Source organism: Nasonia vitripennis (genome assembly GCF_009193385.2).
Source record: "Nasonia vitripennis strain AsymCx chromosome 1 unlocalized genomic scaffold, Nvit_psr_1.1 chr1_random0015, whole genome shotgun sequence".
Classification (NCBI taxonomy): domain Eukaryota; kingdom Metazoa; phylum Arthropoda; class Insecta; order Hymenoptera; family Pteromalidae; genus Nasonia; species Nasonia vitripennis.
This window is the reverse complement of record NW_022279604.1, coordinates 389434-410465: the sequence shown is the minus strand read 5'-3', so window position 1 is coordinate 410465 and position 21032 is coordinate 389434. Positions and strand designations below refer to the sequence as shown.

General features: G+C 52.9%; 1 protein-coding gene across 1 annotated transcript; it reads right to left on the bottom strand.

Annotated features, from left to right (window-relative positions):
- Window positions 1–2010: 2010 nt before the first annotated feature.
- LOC100113889 lies at window positions 2011–19131 on the bottom strand. Its single transcript, XM_031922403.1, has 3 exons — window positions 18833–19131; window positions 3995–5536; window positions 2011–3912 (listed from the first exon to the last, which is right to left on the bottom strand). Exons 2-3 carry the CDS (start codon window positions 5404–5406, stop codon window positions 3570–3572), a joined length of 1755 nt encoding a protein of 584 aa, XP_031778263.1. The 5' UTR covers window positions 5407–5536; window positions 18833–19131; the 3' UTR covers window positions 2011–3569.
- Between the last annotated feature and the right edge of the window lie 1901 nt (window positions 19132–21032).

The following is a 21032-nucleotide window of genomic DNA, read 5'->3' as shown; positions in this document are numbered from 1 at the left end:
AAACTTTGTTATAAACCTTGATAGCGATTAAAGGAAAACAAATATGAGATACGAGAAAGCTTTGATGAAAGTTATCTAAATTTGAGCAATCGATCTTGAAGTATCTCTATGGAATCGCTCCAGTGTCCAGAAAATTGAATCGGTATTAAAATAGCATCGCTGCGTATGCTTGCGTCTTTTTGCTCAAGCTTAGAAAATTTTTACTAATCATGTAATCAGCGAGCGAGAAAATTTATATCTATACGTTATACATTTTCATGGAATGATTGAGAGAACACGAAGGAGTGGAGAGTATTGCGATAATGCGAACAAATATATATATATATATATATATATATATATAGTTTCCTCCGGAAACTTTCATTCTTAAGTTGCATCATGATAATTATACCATGACATGTCATTGTTTCGACGATCAAATGCTCGATCCCTCCGTTGTAACTGATCAAAAATGCTGTTTAGAGCAGGCAAGATCCCACTGTTTGATGTAGAGACCGACCGAAACAGGAAAAGAGGGGAACGCTTTGTCGAAAAACAAAATCCGAGACTTACCTCCCGTAGCATGTAACTCTACGTAATAATTATAATCATCGATCAAGCGAAATAGCGACGATTTCATTTCTCATGTGGTTTTCTGTGTGTAACAAACAAACAAACAAACAAACAAACAAACAAACGAAAACGATATACACTGGGTATCGTTTTGCAGCCAATGAGTCTTTGCGTTTTAGTGGGCGTTGCGAGATGCGACGGATCGCAAGTGCAGCGAGGAAACGAAAGATGTACACACAACGACAGAGAGGAGAAGCGAGCGAATATTGTGATTTTTTTCTATAGCGATGTAGGAATAAGCGAGGGTATTATATAAAGGAGACGGCTGGAGTGTGAAGCAATCCTAAAGCGGATCCAGGTCCCAGAGCGACTCATTCACCCGATTTGTTTTTGCAGAGTAACAATTATTTTTAAAATTGCAAGCAACTTTGTTTGTCTCTTTCACTGCGATAATCAAAACGTTCAAACTGTGGATTTTGTTTTACGTAATTTCCATCGGTCGGTTGAGTAATGAAGCAACGAAATGAAACGATCGCTAGGACCGGGAACCGCTCTTGCATTTTTGTAAACTGCAAACGATCGTCACGTCGCGCTGAGTTCCGTCACAGTCGCGCAAGCGCGACGACAGTATTATACTACATTAGTATACAGATATAAACCCAGAAATCAAGAGAGGGAGAGGAGAAAACAAACAAACAAAAAAGGCTCCTGCGATTAAGAAAAACATCTAACGAGCCGTCGACTTGAAATACATATGGTCTCGATATCACATTTTGTGAAAAGCGCAGTTCGAAGAGGATCCGCGCTCTTCTCTTGGCACTTCTTGTCTTCATTCTCGCGAATGACCTTTATTATTACTTAGCCCCCATTCAGAAGCACAATCGAGACAAGCGTTTCATCGTGCTCGTAATCTAAGACCTGCACAAATAAGAAAGATGTATTATTTTAAAGCTGTATCTTAAAAATTAACTGTTGATTCTACGTGTACCACCGATGCTGTAAAATAACTCGAAACTTTTATCAATGTTTGTTATGCGAAATATGTTACAAGGCGTTTTTTAGGGAAAACGTACGTACTTGATGAAAAATTGAAAAAGAGCGATCAGCCATAGCGATTTTTCATGGATAAATTCCAGAGAACAGAATAACACGTCATTGCGAGAAATCTTTACGAGATGCAAGTGAGAAGAGCTAGCGAAGAGCCAAACAGCGATTACTATTTACTTTATGAAAAAGAGATTTTGTAATGTTACAGTGCCGGACTAACCATTATTAATCGTATACTTTGTTCGATTATATGCATTATTAATGGGGAGCATCGATAATAAAGTCCAGTGAATAAGTTCAACATTGTCGTTTTTTTTACCTACGAGAACCTTTTCATGATAGATTCGTTCAATTTCAATTGGAGGAAAGCGGGTGCGGTGATAGGAGAAGTAAAACTATGCATAACAGTAGTTTGTCGATAATTTGAAGATTTTACTTTTTGTTATTGTCTTATTGGACCCAAAGCGAGTCCACTGTACAAACGCGCAAATTTGACATTCCTTAAATAAAGTCTATGAGTAAGAGCTCTCGCTCAGCTTCGTTACCAGAAGCGAGCTGCCTTACCGGCGCTTCCGATAAGAAACTTTGCGCTGCGCAGAAAATCAATCGCCCTCTGACCCCAGCTTGATACAGCAGGACAAAAATTTTGCGTTTATCGTACGGAGATATCATGCTGCTATGCGCCAATTATAGATTCACACATTCGCGCAGAAGGCGATCGAGATTCATCGTGGGCGCGTCTCTCGGCTGAAAATTTTTGCGATACAATTTTTGTGACGACGATAGCTGTATGGAAATACACGTATGCATATTATATTGTTCACGAGTAAACGTAGACATTTATACATTGAGTATTCGCTTATCGTTTAGTTATAGCGTAAAGCGCAGATGTTACGGAAGTTTCGCGAGAGACGCGCAGGAGATCCGAAAACGAAAACTTGACCAGTATACATCGAGTCACACCTAACATTCGCAACTTGACTATATAATTTATACATACTTAATTTTTTTTCTCATAATGCAAGCGACTCGCCGACATAACTATGTCGAACGTTACGCCCACGACTCTTGTATCTTTTTTGTGATGAAGTTATTTGTACAAAGGTGTATAGAGTAGTAATGTTATCTTAGACGACTACAGTGATGCTTTCAACAAATTGTATCACCCATCGGGGTGAAGAGATTCTTTCTTGGCATGAAAATAAACTAAATCCTACCGCTGCGCGTCAAGTGTCCCAGTCTTTGGGAATTTCGGTTTTGCCGATGTTGCACGGGAAATTTTCCGCCAAAGATTAGGACGGACGACCTCTCGATTCGCGACATTCGCGCAAAGTTTCCGCTCTCGGGTCTCTGTTATAAGATTACATCGTGGTATACAGCTCGGGCCCGCTTCCGAGGTCGCATGGTCGACGACCTATAATTGGCCCAGGCCTCGCTCGCTCACGCGCGCGCACACGCAGACACACGTACACTCTTAGCTTACGAACGAAATCTAAAAACTAATAAGGCATCGATTCGTTAATCAATAGTTTGTTCGATAAATCGCATCGGGCGCGGGAGCGCGCAGCCGTCGAGTAATGTATAAATACAGAATCGCTGTATGTCTGGTATAAACAGTTGATTAAACGTTATTCAGTAATCGCATCACAGTGCAGCTCTCTCTCTCTCTCTCTCTCTCTCTCTCTCTCTCTCTCTCGTTTTTCATCGTTACTTTCGCAAACTACCGCGCGCGCTCGGCTGCGTGTAATGTTTTTTTTCAGCCCCCTCGGCGCGTCGGAGCAAACAAGCGCAAACAAACGACTCCCTCACCCCGCTCTCCCGCGATAGCCGATTCGATCCGAGTGGTGGCCGAATCGCAGAGGCTTGGGCGCCAAAAATGAGAGAGACTAATTGTCGTAGAGAAGGAGGCTCTCGTCAGTCCGGTCGCTGGCGTCCCCGTAGTCGTCGGCGGATGGGCTCGGGGCCGGGGGCTAGCTGGGGCTGGCCGGGCCGAAGAAGCCGAGGGTCTTGAGGGTGTCGGTGACCCTGGAGACGAGCTTGTCCTTGTAGCGCCAGATGGTCGTGTCGAGGACGCTGTTCTCGCGGTACTCGACGCAGGTCTTCTTGAGCGACTTGACGCAGTCGGCCCGGTAGTGCTGGAGCTGCGCGTCCTCCGTGTCGATGGGGTAGCTGGTGCAGCCGGCGCCGAGGCAGGCCAGCGGGAAGTGGTTGTGGAGCGTGACCACGCGCTCCGGGTTGTGGAAGCACTTGATGTACTGGTTCGGCTTGGTGAAGTTCTTGGATCGGTAGACGTGCTGCAGCATGTGCATGTACCTGCGGGCCGGGATTACAAGATTAAATAATCTGTGTAGGCTAGGGGGGCGAGCGATATAATGCTAGGAGGAGCGCGGCGTACCTGGGTATGTCCTTGAAGGAGCCGTGCGAGTGCAGCAGGTCGTCGAGGAAGTAGACGTTGCGCACGTTGTAGGAGGCGCGAGTCTCGTTGCGCAGCTTGAGCGCCTTGGGCATGACGCGGGCCATGAGCTCCTGCCAGGTGGCGTCGCGCACGGGCATGATGACCTCGTCGACGTCGAGCAGCGCGATGTACTCGTACTCGTACATGTGCTTGTAGAGGCAGTCGTTGTAGGGGATCAGCTCGTTCTGGCGCTTGTGGTTGGTCTTCTTGGTGAGGTACATGTGCTGGAAGGCCGGGACGTTGGGCTGGCCGCCGGGCAGCGTGAGCGGGGTCACGTGGACCCTGCCGAGGCGCTGGTAGTGCTGCAGCACCTTGGTCACGTTCGGGTGGACCTGCAGCTCGTAGAAGAAGATCTTGTCGGCGCCGAGCAGGCCGATCAGCTCGATCCACTCGACGAGCCGCACCGAGAGGTCCTCGTGCAGGAAGTCCAGGCCCTTGACGCACACGGCGAAGTCCTTCTTGCGCGCGGGCTTGTTGTAGGTGACGCGCAGGTTGTTCGAGGCGGTCTCGCAGCGCCGCTCGACGAGCGAGACCGAGGCGGGCGGCCCGCGGCGCCAGTGCGACTGCGGCACCTTGCACGCGATCACGTACGGCTGGTAGATGCCCTGCTTGTAGTTGCCCCACTTGCTGTACCAGATGTACTTGTACTCGAGCACCTCGACCAGGCGGGCCTCGCGCTCGCCGTCCCACCACATCTGGCAGTGGGTCTTGACGCTCGGCTCGATGCGGTCGATCATGCCGACGATGCGCAGCGCGGGCCCGATGCGCGAGAGCTTGCGCTCGTCGTAGAACGCGCCGAAGAGCTGGAAGGTGCCGTTGCTGCTGCGCAGCGTCTGCCAGTAGACGTTGTTGAACTCGAGCTCGAAGATGCTGGGGTAGCGGGGCTGGCAGGCCTCCTTGCCGGCGCTCGGCTTGGCTCCGGCGGCCTTGCTGTTGCGCGTCCAGTAGGCCAGCGGCAGGCTGGGCAGCCGCTCCTCGATCTCGCGGATGAGCTCGTCCTCGGTGCGGGCGGGCCTCCGGTCGAGCAGGGGCTCGAGCTCGGGCTGGCCGGCGGCGGCTGCGGCTGCGGCGGAGGTGCTGCCGGGCGTCGTGGTGGTCGAGCGGCCGGGCGAGTCGGCGGCCGGCTGGCGCTGCAGCAGGAAACGCGAGGCCGCGAGGCTCTGGCGCTGCAGCGGCGCCAGCAGGGGCTGCGACTCGCCCTCGGGGGCCGCGGCGTTGCTCGGCAGCAGGCTGCCCGCCTGGCCCGAGTGTCGGAACTGCACCATCGCGATCATGAGCAGGCCCCAGGCCAGCAGGAGGATCAGGCCGCGCCGGGCGCACCTCGAGCCCCCGCCCGCGCAGCTCTGCAGCATCGCTCGGCGAATCTTGCCCTCGCTGCGTTCACCGTCTGGATCCCAACTCTCGCTTCTCTCGCTGCTGCTGCTGCTGCCGCTCGCTGCGAGCAGTCGGTACTGTCCGGAGGTGGCCGCTCGCTATCTGCGCCTGGAACAGCATGGAAGAGCATTCTCGTGAGACTATTCGGAATCCGCGAGTTCTGCCAAGACGCGTTGCTTCCGGATTCGCGAATCGATAGCCTCTCTCTTGCCGGGCTAACAGAGAGATGTATGCGGCGCAGTTAATGAGCGCGGGGTAAAAGTTGGCGCGAAAAAGAAGCGAGAGTAATAGCTGCAGTGGTAGGCAATAGCTCTGGCGCGGCATAACACGCTCGCCGAGAGAAAAAGAAGAAGAAGCAGAAAGTTTAAATTAAAGAGCGCCCGTTTTAGCGCAAACCTGTGCCGGCGCTGCTGCTTTATAAGTAAAGTTTGTTGCCCGGCTACGCGCGCTGATAAAACCGAACGCAGCCGGAATAAATTTCGAGCGGAGCAGCAGCGCGAGCCCCGTAACTATGTCCAATTATTCGCAGCAGTAGCGCGGGGGTGGCTGGAAATCGGGGCAAGCGACTTTTTTATGAATCCGTCATCGCGAAACAATTGTTCATACGCTTCCTCGAGCCGTATGCAGAACTGCGGGCGAATTAGACATTCATCGCTTATTCGGTTGCGCAACTGGCCACGGGCGTACCCGCTCGCGAGCAACGGGGATTTTACGGTGCCAGTCGTAATTCTCCGCGCATTTACTTCGCTTTGCTTCCGATTTTTAGTGCGCGCCGGCCAGAATTTATAGGCATCGCCGAGGAGACGACGCCGGCTTGGATTTACGACTCTATTATAAGAGCCTTGGATACTCTCTCCTGACGCACTTTTTAAGCGCGACGAGAGCGTCTTTCTCTTCGGGAAACTGTCTCTCGCGCGCGCGCGCGCCCGCGTGGTTTATCGCGGCCGCGAGCTTTGGCGTGTCTTCTTCCTCGATTACCGCGACTCTTTTTGCCGCACTCGAATTCCGCGCGCATTGTGCTGTCGTTCCAATTGAGCGAGCTCGGTTCTTGGACCTTGAGCCGCACCGCTGCGTAATTAACCGAGCTACACACACACACACACAATATCATAAGCGGCTTGCCAACGAGGACGGCGAGTCGTCGCATTGACGTCCGGGCGCGCACGGATTTCGGCGGAAACTACAACAATGAAGCTAACCTGGCCCCCCTGATCAATCATTCCCCGCGCACACGGCCGTTCCCGGTATAGCGCGAGTTGATTAATTGAATCGAGCGGCTCCCTCTGTCTCTCCCACAATTTCACGCATTTCGCAAATAATTTCCAGAGGCTCGCACGCACACAGCCGAATAAACATTGCGGCTTTCGAAATAATTCGAATAAAACGCCCCGCCGCGTTGACAGAGGGGCCTTTTTCTAACCGCGAACTTCTCGAGGGAAGTTGGGAAAAAGAAAGAACTCCGTCGATATTGCGCATCACATCCGCCGGCGGGCGAGCCGAGACAGGGAATCGAGGGGGGAAAATAATAGCGCGGAAATTGCAGCCGCGGCAGCTAATTAAAAATAGTTTCGGAAAGTACGCGTAATAAGCGGAATATTCCTGGGCTCCGATAAATTTCAGCAGGAGCTGCGAGCGAGCGAGCGGTAAAAGTGCCTTTCGCGCTGCCGACGCTGCAGAGAGAAGCCGAGCAGCAGCCGCGGCGGATTCTCAATAAATTCCGACGCCGGCATTCGAATTATCCGCGCGTTTCCGACATTTTTCCCCGGCGAACGCAGCGCCACGACGCGCGCACGTGAAGTTATGTGCAGCTATAGCGGCCTGCCCGATAAACGCGAGCCGCGCGTATACAAGGGCGCGATAGCGGGTATAAAAGGGCCCGCGTGCGCCGCACTGATATAAATTCCTGAATTTCAGAGATTCCGCCTCTTGGACATAGGGAAAAGTAGGCGCGACAGATAATAGATAATAGGATACAATAGCGCCAGCTCGAGGGGGCCCTTAAATTTCACTGGATAAGTAAAGGGATTAGCGCGCGGGTAAAATGGAGGACTCGAGCTGGCGGCCGGAAAAAAGAAGAGCCGAGATAAAATAAGCCGATTTATTTCCATTTGCCAGCTTTTTCCGCCCACGCCTATACTATATGCGACTCGGCTGGAGAAACGGACGACAGCCTGCTTGTAATGGCTCTGTCAATTTCAGCCAGATGCTCGCCTCGCAATTTTACTCAGCATTCGAATCTTTTCAATAAAGCTGATTCGTTTGCGTAAATTAACGGGCTCACACGCGTTAACTGCAATGTTGAAAAGGCTGCGCGAGATGCCGCGGGAAGGGGGCAATTTAAAAGAGCCGCATCGCGGATAATCGCGCCGGTCGCGCGAAACCCCGTTGCAGCGGAGCCCGGCTTCTTCGAGGAAGAAACGATCGGAGCCGCGCAGCAGCACGGGGGAAACCGGTTATGCTGATATCGCATACCGTTTTTCACCTTTTGCACCTCCCCCCCGCACCTCTGCACGCACGGCTCCTTCCTTCTCTCTCTCTCTCTCTCTCTCTCTCTCTCTTACTCTCCGGCTCGCCTGCCCGCTTCTCGCGCTCGCTCGCTCGCTCACGGAACCGCCGCGAGAGCCGGAGCGGAGGAGAGGGAGAGCAGCGTCTGTCTCCGCGCGCTCTTGCTTGACCGGCTGCTCCAGGCCGATGCACGCCTAAGAGAGCAGGGCTCATTTTCGTGCGCGCGCATACCTGCGCGCATAGAAACGGGCGCCTGATTGATAGGATGCTCCTCCATTCAAAACAGCAAGTTTCATTAGAGCTATCAAAATTATTCGTTGCAGGTCGAAATCACGCGAATCGCGCGGCAATCGGCCGAAATATTCTTTCTAGGACGGCTGCGCGCTCGCGCGAGTTGCCGCCGTAAAACACTTGCTTTTATCGCTTCTCAAACAGCGTTCTGCACACAGCCGACTCGCGGAATTAGCGGCTCAGGAGAGAGAGAGAGAGAGAGAGAGAGCGAGGCCGTAAATTACGCCTCGGTAAAAAGCGAATATTCGTATCAGTAAAGCGCTTGGAGAGAAACTCGCGCAATCCGGGAGAGTCGGCGCATCCCCTTTCCCCTTTCTCTCCGCGCTCGCGACATTCCTCCGCAGCGGCAGCCGATCGATCTCTCGCACCTTGCATAACTCTCCGCGTCGAGGCGAATATTGTCCCTCTCTACAATACACAGCGCTTCTCGCTCTGTTAATTTCGCACTGCTTCACCGCGCGGCGCGAAGGATAATGCTATGCTCCTCACTCGCTTTTTTTCACGAGGCCATCGCGCATAATTCGAGAAGCCGCCTGCGCACGCTCCGAACCTGGCGCGACTTTTTGCTTCGAGCAATAATTCCTCGCAGCGGCGCGATTACATCTTCGGCAAAAGTTTGTTCAGGGGAGAAATTACAAAGGCGCCGAGCTGCAGTTCAAACGTAACGGTGTAAAGGAGAGAAATTTCATCAGCGTTTCGCTTTTTATAGTCGCGCGTAACTCGCGAGAATTTCTGAACTTTCCGCGCGGGCGCAGCCGCTCTGATATAATAAAATGTTATGCAGCCCAGTAATGAAAACGCCGGCAAGAAAAACAGATCGCCACGGAGCACTCGGCCGTGAGCAGTGCGTGCAGGCAAGGGAAATGCTCCTCTCGAATTCGTGTGCCCCCCGCTCTCGCCGAGACCGTTATTTATGCATAATAAATCGGAGGATAAAATGCGCGCCCGATTCCCAGACAGGCGGCGCAGCTGAGTTATGCGCAGAATCCTAGAAAGCGGGAAAGCCGCGTACGCGCGTTAATGGACTTGATAATCCTTTTCCATCATCAGTTTTTTAACGACAGGCCATTGTCACGAGAAGTAGCTCGCATAGCTTCTCTCTCGCGGGGCGAATTCCTTTACTCGCTTTGTGTGCAAATCCGCGCAGCTAGCTGATGATGCCATGTGCCAATACGGCTTCGACGACTCGAGGACCGCCCGATTCGGAAACAATAAAGCCGCGATAAGAAAATCCATAAAAAGCGCGTCACTTCCGGCAATGAATCAGCCCTCTGTGTGCGCCGGGTGAAATTTACGGAGCGCGAATAAAATCTTGGATGCGAAAAAGAAGTGGGAAACAGAAGTGCGTTGGCGCTGCAAATCAACTGAATAAACAAGACTCCGCGGCCTGATTAAATTAACATCGCCGCGGAGCGAACGAAGCCCCTATACGCTATACACCAGTGTGCAATTGCGGCGTCTCGCCGCTTGATGAGTGCGATTTTTGCGATCGCTCGAGATTTCGCGATTCGCGCGCCCAGTCAATTAAGGCCTTTTGATTAGGCGCTCGCATCTAATTGTCTAAATAAGGATAATTGCGCCGCAGCATTGCCGCCCGGCCGGTCGCTGATTCACATGGCTGCCCGAAAGCGACGTGACGGAACTGGAAAAGACACACGCACGCACATTACGAGCGGTTATGCGCCGAAAAGCGGATACGGCTCTTCGCGTTTAGACACGTCGTTATCGGCCGGCGATAAAAATTGACTGCCCACTTATACGTGCGCGCGAGTCTACGCTCGTTTCCGAAGCTCGGAATTCGAGCAAACACGGAGCCGCACAGCGCGGAGCGAGAGAGCCAGCACTCGAGAGGAAAACACGCTACGCCCCGCAGGTTTTTCCCGCGGGCCGCGATAAAGTAATGAATCTAATCGCTCTGTTTGTACAGAGAGCCGGATCAACGGCGCGACGAGCGATAAGCTGGCGCTGGATGCAGCGTGAAAGAGCCGGAGAAATCAGTAAATCACGACGATTATGGCGGAGTTGCGCAACAATCGCTTATTCGGCGGAGGCTGAGCGCGGCTATTTGCGGCCGCGGCGGGCTCTGATAAATTTTCGGCTATTCTCGGCGCGATAAATCAAGCGTCCTTTTTTCACAAATTCGTCAGCGGCGTTCATCTCTCTCTCTCTCTGTCCGTTGGCGTAATGTGCACAAGTCGAAATTACTCTTTAAGCAGCTCGCGATAAAAGCTCGCGAGTGCGAGTTACTCCAATTACGCCGGCGACAATAATTCGATAATGCAGAGCGACGTAAAATTTTATTAAAAGCGCTTTACTGCGCCGGTGCCGGCATATGGGCGCTTCTCGCGCCGAGATTGCAGTTGCGAGCGTAGCGAGAGAGTTTTCGCTCTCGGAAAAATCGACTTGCGCCGGGCTTTCTGGGTCAGATGGAACGTCCGAGCCGAGGGCGAAACAGCCCGTGTCTGTTTTCCGTCCGTTGTATTAGCCGCTATTTGGCCGGAAGTGCAGGGGCATGAATTCGCATCGTCATTTTCACTTTCTATACGAATCGCGCCATCACAATCCGCTCGAAAGTTCTTTCGACAATGTACAGCTCCGCTGCACTCGCTCGCGAATTTAGAGCGACGCGTGCGGCCGGGCTCGGCTTTTTCCTTTTCCCGGAGAGCGAGCTGCCGCCTGGCTTTAGTGCCAGCCGGTGCAGTTGTCTGCTCCAATTGCGAACGCGTGCTAATTAATACGCGAGAGAGGGAGAGGGCGATTTCACCGACGCGTCTTCTCTCTCTATGCAAGTTTCGCTTGTTTTATCGCCCTCTTATGCGCCTCGACTTTTCCTCGCGGAAACGCACGGAGAGCGGAAGGATTATCAACGCGGCAGTCATTTGCCTAACCGAATGCCGGGAACTTGGAAAATTCAGCCTCCGAGTGGATTCGAGCGGAGAAGAAAAACGAAATTGCGAGTTGACGGATTACCAATCCGCCGAGGGAAGTGCTGTTGCGAGTTGGCGGCATGCGCGCCGAGTTACGCCAACTGTTCAACACAATAATACGACGTGTTCCCAGCCGTAAACTTTAATCCGGTTCACTCTCGCATTTTTGGCCTCCGCATATGCGGAGCATTGATTATGAATTAAACGTTTCTCGTTGCGTCACTCGCGGGGGAGAGCGCATAAAACTGCATTATATGCGCTTTGTCGCAGATTAATGGCTAGAAAATGTGCATGGTTTAGCCGCGTTACAGCGCGGAGGCGACCTAAAATTAAGTTGCTGCCCGGGGACATAATGGGAATGGGAATACGGCCGTTATGAAGTTATTCCAAACATAAATCGCTAAAAAATTGGACTCCAGTACTCTCCTTTACGAGTGCTCGGAGGAGAAAAACACCGATCGAAAGACGCCAAGCGCGCCACGAGCGATCTTCACGGAAATGAGAACGCGCGCTCGTGCGCATTTGAGCAGTGTAAGCACGTAGCTATGCCGCGGGATAAGGCAACGATCGAGTGCGGACACGTAAAATATCGCGCGCTTTTCGCTCGGCATTGGCTTCAATTCTGCACGCTGATTAGCAGCGTAAATTAAGAGCGTGGCTGAATTCCCATAACGAGGGCGCGATTAACAGAGGGGCCTGCATCAAACAAATAATGCATTATTTCCTCTCGACCCGTTTTTCCGTGCGCTCTCTCGCTCTCTTTCTGTCTGCGGGAATTGAAAAAGCCGCCGAGAATTCGGCTGAGCTGGCGCGGACTCAAAAACTCTTCGGATTATATACAATGTCCGTTGCGGCATACGGTTTATTGTGATAATTTACACTGTGCTATTTAACACGACTAAATGTGATGAAGAGAGAGAGAGAGAGAGAGAGAGAGAAGAGAACGCGCCGTCGCAATTGCCGCTCGCTCCGATCCGAGTTTCTTTTTTAATAAAGTAAACAAACGGCTTCCGGAGCGCGCGGGGCATCGTCGCGCGCCGGCTGGGCTTCGGGAAAAATAATCCCATGCGAGCGCGGCACATGTGTCGCCCTGCACTCTCGGCGGCTGCACGGGCTGAAGAATAAGGAGAGAAAAGCATCCGAGAAACTACTCGCGGCTCTCTCCCGGCCAACTGCCGCACACGAGCGCGCACAAACGATAATATATAACTTAACGGTTCCTCTTAAACTAGCTTTTTGCCGCATGCGCTCGCTCTCTCCCGCCATCATCGCGCCGCTGCACGGATGGCCTGATGCACGCTGCGCCGGATCTGCGCAGCAGCATTATAACATTGCACGACATTACACGTTCGTTCATCTCTCGCTCGAGATTATCGGCCCCCTTCGCTGCAGTGTACGCTCTTTTCCTCGGCCTAAGCTCGGCGCTGCGCACGAAGGTCCACGGCCTATAGCTTTTTAGCCCAATTAGGCCGCTCCGCGCGGCATTCGGAGGATGTGGGCCCGCGCGGGGGGGGGGGGCGTTATCTCGCGCCGGATTCCGATTGTGACTTGGCGGCACCTGAGTACGCGCCGCTGTCAACGCCGCCAGTCAACCCCGGGAAAAATCAATCACCGCGGACGCGATAAGTGAATCACGGGCGCGCGACGAATAAGACGAGTCGCCGCGACAGCTGCTCGCGCGCGGCGCGATAAAGCATGCAGAGATAGAGATCGCGACTCATGCGTCACCGCGGCGAGCCGACAGCTTCAGGACTAATAAAGACGCGCAGCGCGCATCATATAGGTGGAGGATGATCGAGTGCGGAGGGAAAAGGCGCCGCACTGCAGCGAATCACAGTAACCCAGTGACCCGCGCGGCGGGGAACCGTTACAGCCGCGCGTCTCTCTCTCTCTCTCTTATTTCTAAGGCTTCTTCCCCCGAATCGCCCGAGTGGAACGCGCGCGCTCGCGGCTTTTTGCCCCGACGAGCAGCGCGTCTCTCTCGCCTTTATCCCTGCGACGCCGGAAAATAATGACCGCGGCGCGTGTAGCGTGTACTGTCCAGTCGCCATGGCTCTGCGGAGACCGGTCGATGACGTGGTCCGACAAATATCCCGCGCGCGACCTTTGACGGCCGTTTTCTCTCTCGCTCTCTCGCTGGCTACCGGCTACTAATACATCGCATACGCCGGAATCGCAAAAGTACTAATGATTCGCCGTGACGTCAGGTCGTATGTACGGAGTTTCTTCGGGCCTTGGATTATTTCTCCAGATGACGGCGCGAGCAACCGATTGCGTCATTGCTGCTCTTATCTGCGCAGATTATCGAACGCGAAAAGTAGAGTCTGCGAGAGTCTTGGCGCATTGTGCACCGGAGGTCAGAGAGTGAAGGCTCGAGCTTTCGAACGGATTATCAAAAATCCCGGCGCCTTTCACCAAATAATGCGGGTGGAAGCCTGCAGCTTTATCTCGACTTGCCTATGCGGCGCAACGGATTTGAAAAGTACTTTTTGAAAAGCTTTTGAAAATTTGCATGATTTTCCCGACAGTGCGATGATTACTCCAGAGATAAACGCTTCGTGTGCTTGTACTCGCGTTGCCCGCCGCGTTACTGGAAAAATCACGTTTCTGCTTGTTGTCCCGAGGCGCTGTTTTCACGGTAAACGATAGCTTTGCGCCGCGAGTCGGCGGAAAAGAACAACGAGCGGCAGTGTATGCCCGGCTGCAAGTTGTGAATGACTAACATTCGAAAAATGCCGAACAAACGATACAATGCTAGTGGTTCACCGCGAAAAGTCAAACGCGCCACAGAGTGCTCGAATTGCCGCGTTGTTGACGCAAAGCGTCAAACGACAGGACTGCGAACCGCGGACATGCGGCTCGCGCCGAGTTACAGAGCGAATACGCGCACTCGACTGCTCGATAAACAAGGCGCGCTCGCGCGTTCGATCGATTTCCCGCGGAGCGACAGGCCGCCGCGTGTGTCTCTGTAACTTTCCAAGTGTATCCCTCGCAAATCATGCCCGCAGCCGTACACACACCTGCTCCGCGCACGTCAGACTGCTGCGGAGGATGGATCCCTCTCCGGCAAGACGCTTGCGCGCGCCTATATATAAGCGGCTTTCGGTTCCTCGCCAGTCGAAACTCCTACATGAGAGATGCATCTCAGAGCGGAGATTCAATTTATCCCGCGGTGCGTCCGTTTATTATAGTTTTCCGCGCGGCCTGGAATGACCTAGCCATTAGAGCATGAAAAGATTCTACAAATTTGATAATTCCACACGGGCTTTTACCGGCTGTTTACCTTATATCGACAGGCCGCAGCGTTGTTATATTATACGCACGCATGCAATTACCGCGAATTTCCTGCCGGACAATGCAGCAGCAGCAGCAGCTCGGGAGTTTATCTCTGGACACTTTTAACGCGCTACCCGTTTACGAGCTACTCTCCGCGCGCTGCAATGTATAGCTATCGCGAGCAGCGAATTATTCCAAGCCGGCGAGAGGTGTATCCGCCGCGTTCGGAAGATTTTCGCTCGACTTTTTGCTCGTTCGTTAAATGTCTATGAAAATACATTGCGCTGTGCTCCGCGCAGAAAATCCAATTTTTATACGGATCGGAAAAAAGCTTTTCGCTCGATTGCGCGCGTTAGAAAGTGTTGGAAATTGCACACTTTTACCACCGCGCGATTATGCGCGCATCTCTCGAGGACCGCGCCGCCCGTTGCAGATCATCGAGTGCCAACGAGTCGAGAACGTGAAGAAGCGTGCGCTAATTTCCAGGCATCCGGCTGAAATTCGCGTTATGGTTGTTCGGCGAGCGTTGTAAAATATCGTTGGCAATTTATTACCGCGCGATTAAAGCAAAGAGCATATAAGAAGAAGGGCGCACGAGCTGCTGCATGAATTATCGAGCCAGCGTAAACAAAATATGTAGAAGAGCTAAAAATCAAGCGCATCAACCTCGATCAAACAGAGTCTTACTTATAACTATGAATACTTATCGAGTACTGATGATCGACGATAATCTACTACACGTGTCTAGTACGCAGATACCGGGGGCCGCGGATAATATATAGTAATAGTCCACGCGAGCCCAGCGTGATTCTCGTCCTCGTCGTTTTGTTACCGATTGTATTTCGTCAGAATTACGCAACGCGCACGATTGTACATCGACCGAAAACTCGGCAGCGCCGGCCCTCGATATTGCAGCACGCGCGTTCCGCAAATAAGCCGCGGGTGAGCGGAAGCGCATCAACCAAGTTACTCGGCGTTATCGGGTCGCAAAAAGCCGCCGGCGAATCATAGCCGCTTATCTAATTTGACCGCTCTCGGCCAAATTATCGGCGTTGTCCCCTGTGGAAATTAATTGAATCGTGCCGGCTCGATAAAAGGCGCAAAGTGTATCGACTATCGAGACTCGTCCGCCGGCGTCCGTCGAGAACAATCGAGCGCGGCAGAACTCGCATACGTGGGCAGCTGCAGCGGAGTCAACGTTCCGGTCGCCATGCCTGCCTGCGTGTTCTATAGCGGCTCGCAGGAATTCGCTTTCGACACTCGATTAAATCTCCGCTTGCCGCGCGCTTATCTCGCTCCTTTTCTCTCTTCTTTCTCCAGCTGGCGCAGCTTTTCCCTCGCGCATTCAATTCAAATGCGCTGTTTGGCCGCGTCGATCGACATTTTCCTACGTTGGACAGCTCGCTGCAGTAGAGATATATTTCATACCGTTCGCTTCTTCATTCGATCGAAGCTCGCGTGTGCGCGCAGCTTATCGATTTAGCTTCGTTAAGCTCTGCAGTCCCGCCGAGAGTGAATCAGATGTAAAGCGCATAATATGATTTCGCTCGCGCTCAGCGGCTGAAAAACAGGGAGCGAGTTTTCCGGGACGCTTGACTCAATCCTCGACATGATCGCACGGTTTATAATTGATCCGCTTGCGCGCGCCGACTGAGAAAAATTAATCTCGCGCTCCGTAAGAACGCGAGGAGCCGGCCATGAGAGATTATAAGTCGCGCGATCGACTGCGGGCTCGTAAAACGAGAGAGGAAAATGCAGCGGAGCTGAGAAGAGCCGAGTGAGTAGAGCAGCGCGCGAGGCGCATCTTGGCAATCAGCGGCGTCTGCTCTAACGAGCCTAAAGTGCCGGAATTGGCCGCATTCGCAAGCGATAAGTATTGTCAACGTGGCTGCGTCGCGGAAAGCGATGCGACGTACAGCTGGCCGCAATTGGACAATTAAAATACGCGCTGACTCTTCGAAAATATCCAATCATCGATATCGCGCTCGCGAAATGAGTTCTCGCCGCGCGGAACGAATGCTCGCGCTCGGCGGCCCCGAGCCAATAAACGCGCCTCCCGACGTTTGGACTCGTTATCAGCGCGCACGTGTTTTCTCTCTCTCTCTCTCTCTCTCTCTCTCTCTCTCTCCCTGCGCTCGAGCCGGCTTTCCGCTGAACTTCGCAAGAAGCGACGACTACTTGTATTGCTCGAAGGGATAGGTTAATCATCCGTCGCGTCGCGGAATTAACAGGCGATGCGCCCTTCCAACTTCTAATTGACTTTTTATGCCGCGATAAATGAAAGTTTCGCTTCCAGCCCTTGCCGAACTAATTGCACAAGTACAGGGCCGGGGGGAGGATTTTCGAGGAATTAATTACCCTTCCGAACCGCCGAGGGCCTTTTCGGCGCAGTTTGCATCGTTACTTATAATGTGCATTTTACGGCAATGTTTATACTTTAACGCGCAAACGATGAAGGAACGAGTGCGTGGCAGGCGAGTACTACTAAATAATGCACGTGATTTTTTGTATAGCTTTTTATCGATTGTTTCGGCTGCTTTTAGCATTTTTACTGCTGACTTTGATATTTACGAGCCTAAACATTTACGAAAGCAGCAGCGGCAGTTTTATGAAACGGAAGCTCTCTCTCCCTCGTGATACATACACTTTAGCCGAGTCGCGGGAGCAAATAAATTCGTTAAATTATACGCTGATACAGATTCTGCGCGCAGTCTAGCGTTATTCTTTATATATCGGCCTGAATTTTACGGACGTTAATTTTGACGTTAAACCGGCGCACTGACGACGAAAGCGAGATCGCGCGCGTTCTCCCTAATGTCTGCGACATTACACGTGCCTCCCCTCGGGCGTTACGTAAGGCGCTAAGCTCGAAACATAGTGGGCTTCGGGAACAGGCGCGCGCGCGCGCGCCCTGTGTGCACTATTCGCCTAAGTCTTACTACGTTTTATGTTCCGCATACTGGATACACATCGAAAAATGCCCGCGAAGTGAGCCCTCGTTACGGGGGCATAAACCGAGACTCGTCATCGCGGATGAGTAATTTTCTCCCGCAGGGCTTGGGAACGAAAAAGTATGAAACTCGTTTCAAAGAGGCTTTGCTGAAATTCAATGCTCCATGAGCGCAGATGAGCGGCGATTTCCGGATTCCTCTTTCACGAAACTTCGATAATGTGTTCTTTTATTTTGCAAGCGACGCTGCGCGCTAATCGGCCGTTTTCGCAAATACCCGCGCTCGGGAGCTGTCAAGAGGCTCCCCCGCACGTACTCGCGTGCGCGGACAATTTAAAAACACTTTGCGCGGCCGGAGAGCCGCAATTATTAGCCGTAGTCACATCTTAACGGCTAAATTATCTTTTAACTGGTTTGAAAACAGTTCAGCTCCGCCCACTCCGCAACGAGTTTTTATCTAGCAGCGCTCTCTCTCTCTCTCTCTCCCTCTCTCTCTGCACGAGCCGTTTAAAATACTTCGCTTTTTCAGAAGACGCTCGTTTCAAATATTCTGCAGCTGCTACTGGCGAGGGTAGACATCGATGGAAAAAGAAGGACCGGTGATCGCTGGTGCACAGAGTGCGCGTCACGGTCGATTTTATCTAATTTTATTCAGCAGCCGCGGCAGAGAGACGCGCGCGCGCGCATCCTCCTCATTAATGCGACGAAAACAAGGAAAAACAAGGAGTAAGGAGAAAAGAATGCAGCGGCGGCGGCGGCGGCGGTGGAACAATAAAACGACAGACAGCCGAGGCGTATCGATCGCGGAAGGGGAAATTGTACAAAACAGCGGCACATCAGGCGTTTATTTTGACAAGACAAGGCGAGCAGCTTCACACGGTTTATAGCTACATTTGTTCTGCTAATGAGATTCCCGCGTACAGTCTATAGTTCAGCGAACTCGGTTAAACGTCGAAAATTTGCATTGCAGCCGGCGTAATGAAGTATGAAACGCTCCTCTCGTCCCGTATCTCTGCTACTCCTCGCGCGCGGTTACACTGCATCGGGGCGAAGTTTGCGCGCGTACACACCAAGCTTTTCGGGATCGTTACAGGCGCTTCGACTATTTATTCCGGCGGCCATTAAAACTTTCATATCGGAGCGGATCGATGGCGAACGCGAGTGGAAAAAAGCCCGGGTCCGCAGTTTTGGCCGCGGTACGGGACGGAGGGAGAGTGAGAGGGAGAAGGGGGGGGGGAATAAACACGCGCCGACCTTGACAAGTCCCGAGCTCCTTCCTGGGCCGCGGGCCTCGCAGCGGCGGACAAAAAACTCGTACGTTATGGAGATTTCCAAGGGCGACAGCAGATCGGGCCTCTCTACGGCCTGACGGAATCGGCCGAGGAATCGACGTCCGCCCGCGGCCTTGGCGAGGAGGGGGTCAACGATCAAGGCCGGAAGGTCGCGTAGACTTACGTGCGACTCCTGAGCGACTCGGGCGGCGCTGGCGCCGATCCCTGTCTGTCCATTCAACGATCCGCGGGCCGCAGCTGCGCGACCTTGAGCGGACCGTCGCCGCTGCTCATCTTCCTTCCTGCGGCTGCGTTGCGGGGCTACGGCACGGCACACTATGCTACGAATCGGTGTCGCGGGCGACGAAGAGCGAGTATCGGCCGGGAGCGCGCGAGCCGAGAGGAGCGAGCGAGCTCTCTCCGGTGCGGATAGTGCGCGGCGGCGTCTCGCCACTGACTGAGTGGCAGTGAGTGCAGCAGCGCCGCGCCGGTCGCCGCCGCCGCCGCCGCCGCCGACTCTCTCGCCGAGTCGCGCGCGCCGTGGCCCCGTCGTCCTATACACCGCACGCACGCAGAGCCGAGTAGTCGGGGGGGGCAGCTCCGTACAGTGCGCTGTAGCAACTATACGTATACGCTCGATTCCGAGGACGGCAGTTTTCGAGGACTCGGCCGTTGTTTGCGCGTACTTTTTTGTTTCCTCGAGAACGAGACGCTCTTTCTCAGCACAGAGCGAGGGGGGCCGCATTATTAATTAAATTAGTAAGCTTCTTAGATCTTGCTTGATCGCTTCCACTTGATCCCGCTAGACGAGTAATTAATAAAACCGAGCCGCCGCGGCCTCTCTATTACGCCAGAAGAAAAAAAAGAAAAAAAAGCGAGGGGTCGCGTACGCGCCACACAGCGCTCGTCGACGCACATCGCGGCAGCTTAGCCTTAACCAGCATTTAGCATTTCCGACTTCAGACAGACGCAGGCGGAGCGAGAAGAGTGGAAAAAGCAGTCCCTTCGACTGGTCTCAAAAGAGAGCCCCAGGCGGCGCCGGCTCTCCCGCGGGAGTATAGCCGCGCTCGCAGTCGGCCCCGTTCCTCTTTCTCGGCGTCTTTGCAGCCGAGCGGCAAAAAGAGCGACTATGAGAGCCGGGCCCTTGTTCTTCCCCGTCCGCCTGCCTCGCAATCCCTCATGCAGTCGCGATATATTGCGGCGATATGCGTAAACGCTCCGATTCGATTTCCAGTAATCGAATTCGCGAGCGGCCGAGCGATTGGAGCCCATTATTTCGGCATTCTCATCAAAAGTTTTTTGGTTGCGATTTGCGAGCGCTGGGAAGAGGGAGTTTTGTTGGATTTCGCCGAGTGATTCACGCAATGTCCAGCGTACAGGCGCGCGTTCGCATGCACAGATGTAACAATAATTGCGATTGGCATACCGCCGGCGATGATTGATTAAACGAACGCGTTAACAGTTTCCCAAGCGGAAAATGCAATACGCGTTGCGTACGTTGCGCCATCGAGGAATTTAATTAACATTAATTCTAATGTAAGAGTATAATTTCACGGGAAATTTCGGCGCGCCGGCGCGCATTCGGGGCTTCTGGCTCTGCATCGTGTATATTGTAGGCGCTTTGTAGTGGCCGTTCTAGTGTTTAGCGTTTTAGTTTAAGTTAGGCCGAGTAAAAGCGGGAGATTCGCGAGCGATGCGATGCATGCGTTATCGTAACAGGAGAGCAGAGCGCGAATCGCTGTAGACAACAGTCGTCGGGCCGGCGAAAATGGCGAGCGGCCTCAATGAATTATGCAGAGAGCCGTCTCGGCGCGGTTACCGACTCCTCGCTGCCTGCGCGCGCGATCGCGGACTCGGGTGCAGCGCATATTACGCGAGGAACGACGTTCCGGCCTGCCTTCGGAATCGCCTTTGCCGTCTCCCCGAGCCGGCATTATGTCTTACTACACACCGCGGCGCTCTAACGAGCATGATTAGCTTGAAAGAAACGGAGGTGCATATCGCTCGCGGGGATCATATTATGCTCAGCGTCCGTCAAAGAGAGCCTCTGTCGATCGCGGCTATTGTCGCGTTGCGCAACGCCTATCTGACTGCCTATCTGACTGAACTCGTTGATCGCTATACTGGATATCGGACGAAATTTACTCGCCGGAGCCAGATTTCGTTTTTTCCCTCTGCCTCAGCCGCCGCGATTCGCTTCCTCTCAGGGATATATTTTATCGCTATATTTTATCGCTATATTTTATCGCTATATTTTATCCTTTTTATTCGCCCGATCTGAAAGTTGCATCAGGAGCCATATAATGCAACGTATCTTACGTGGAACTTGGCTTTCTTAATACCGCAGCAGGCTTTGCCGCTTAATCGCATTTTCCTTGAGAAAG

Bases quoted from the DNA above. Each gene is read 5' to 3' on its own strand.
- LOC100113889 (XM_031922403.1), bottom strand. From the start codon at position 5,406: ATGCTGCAGAGCTGCGCGGGCGGGGGCTCGAGGTGCGCCCGGCGCGGC. The intron at 3,913-3,994 runs GTACGCCGCGCT...CCCGGCCCGCAG, and splicing joins TCCTTCAAGGACATACCCAG to GTACATGCACATGCTGCAGC.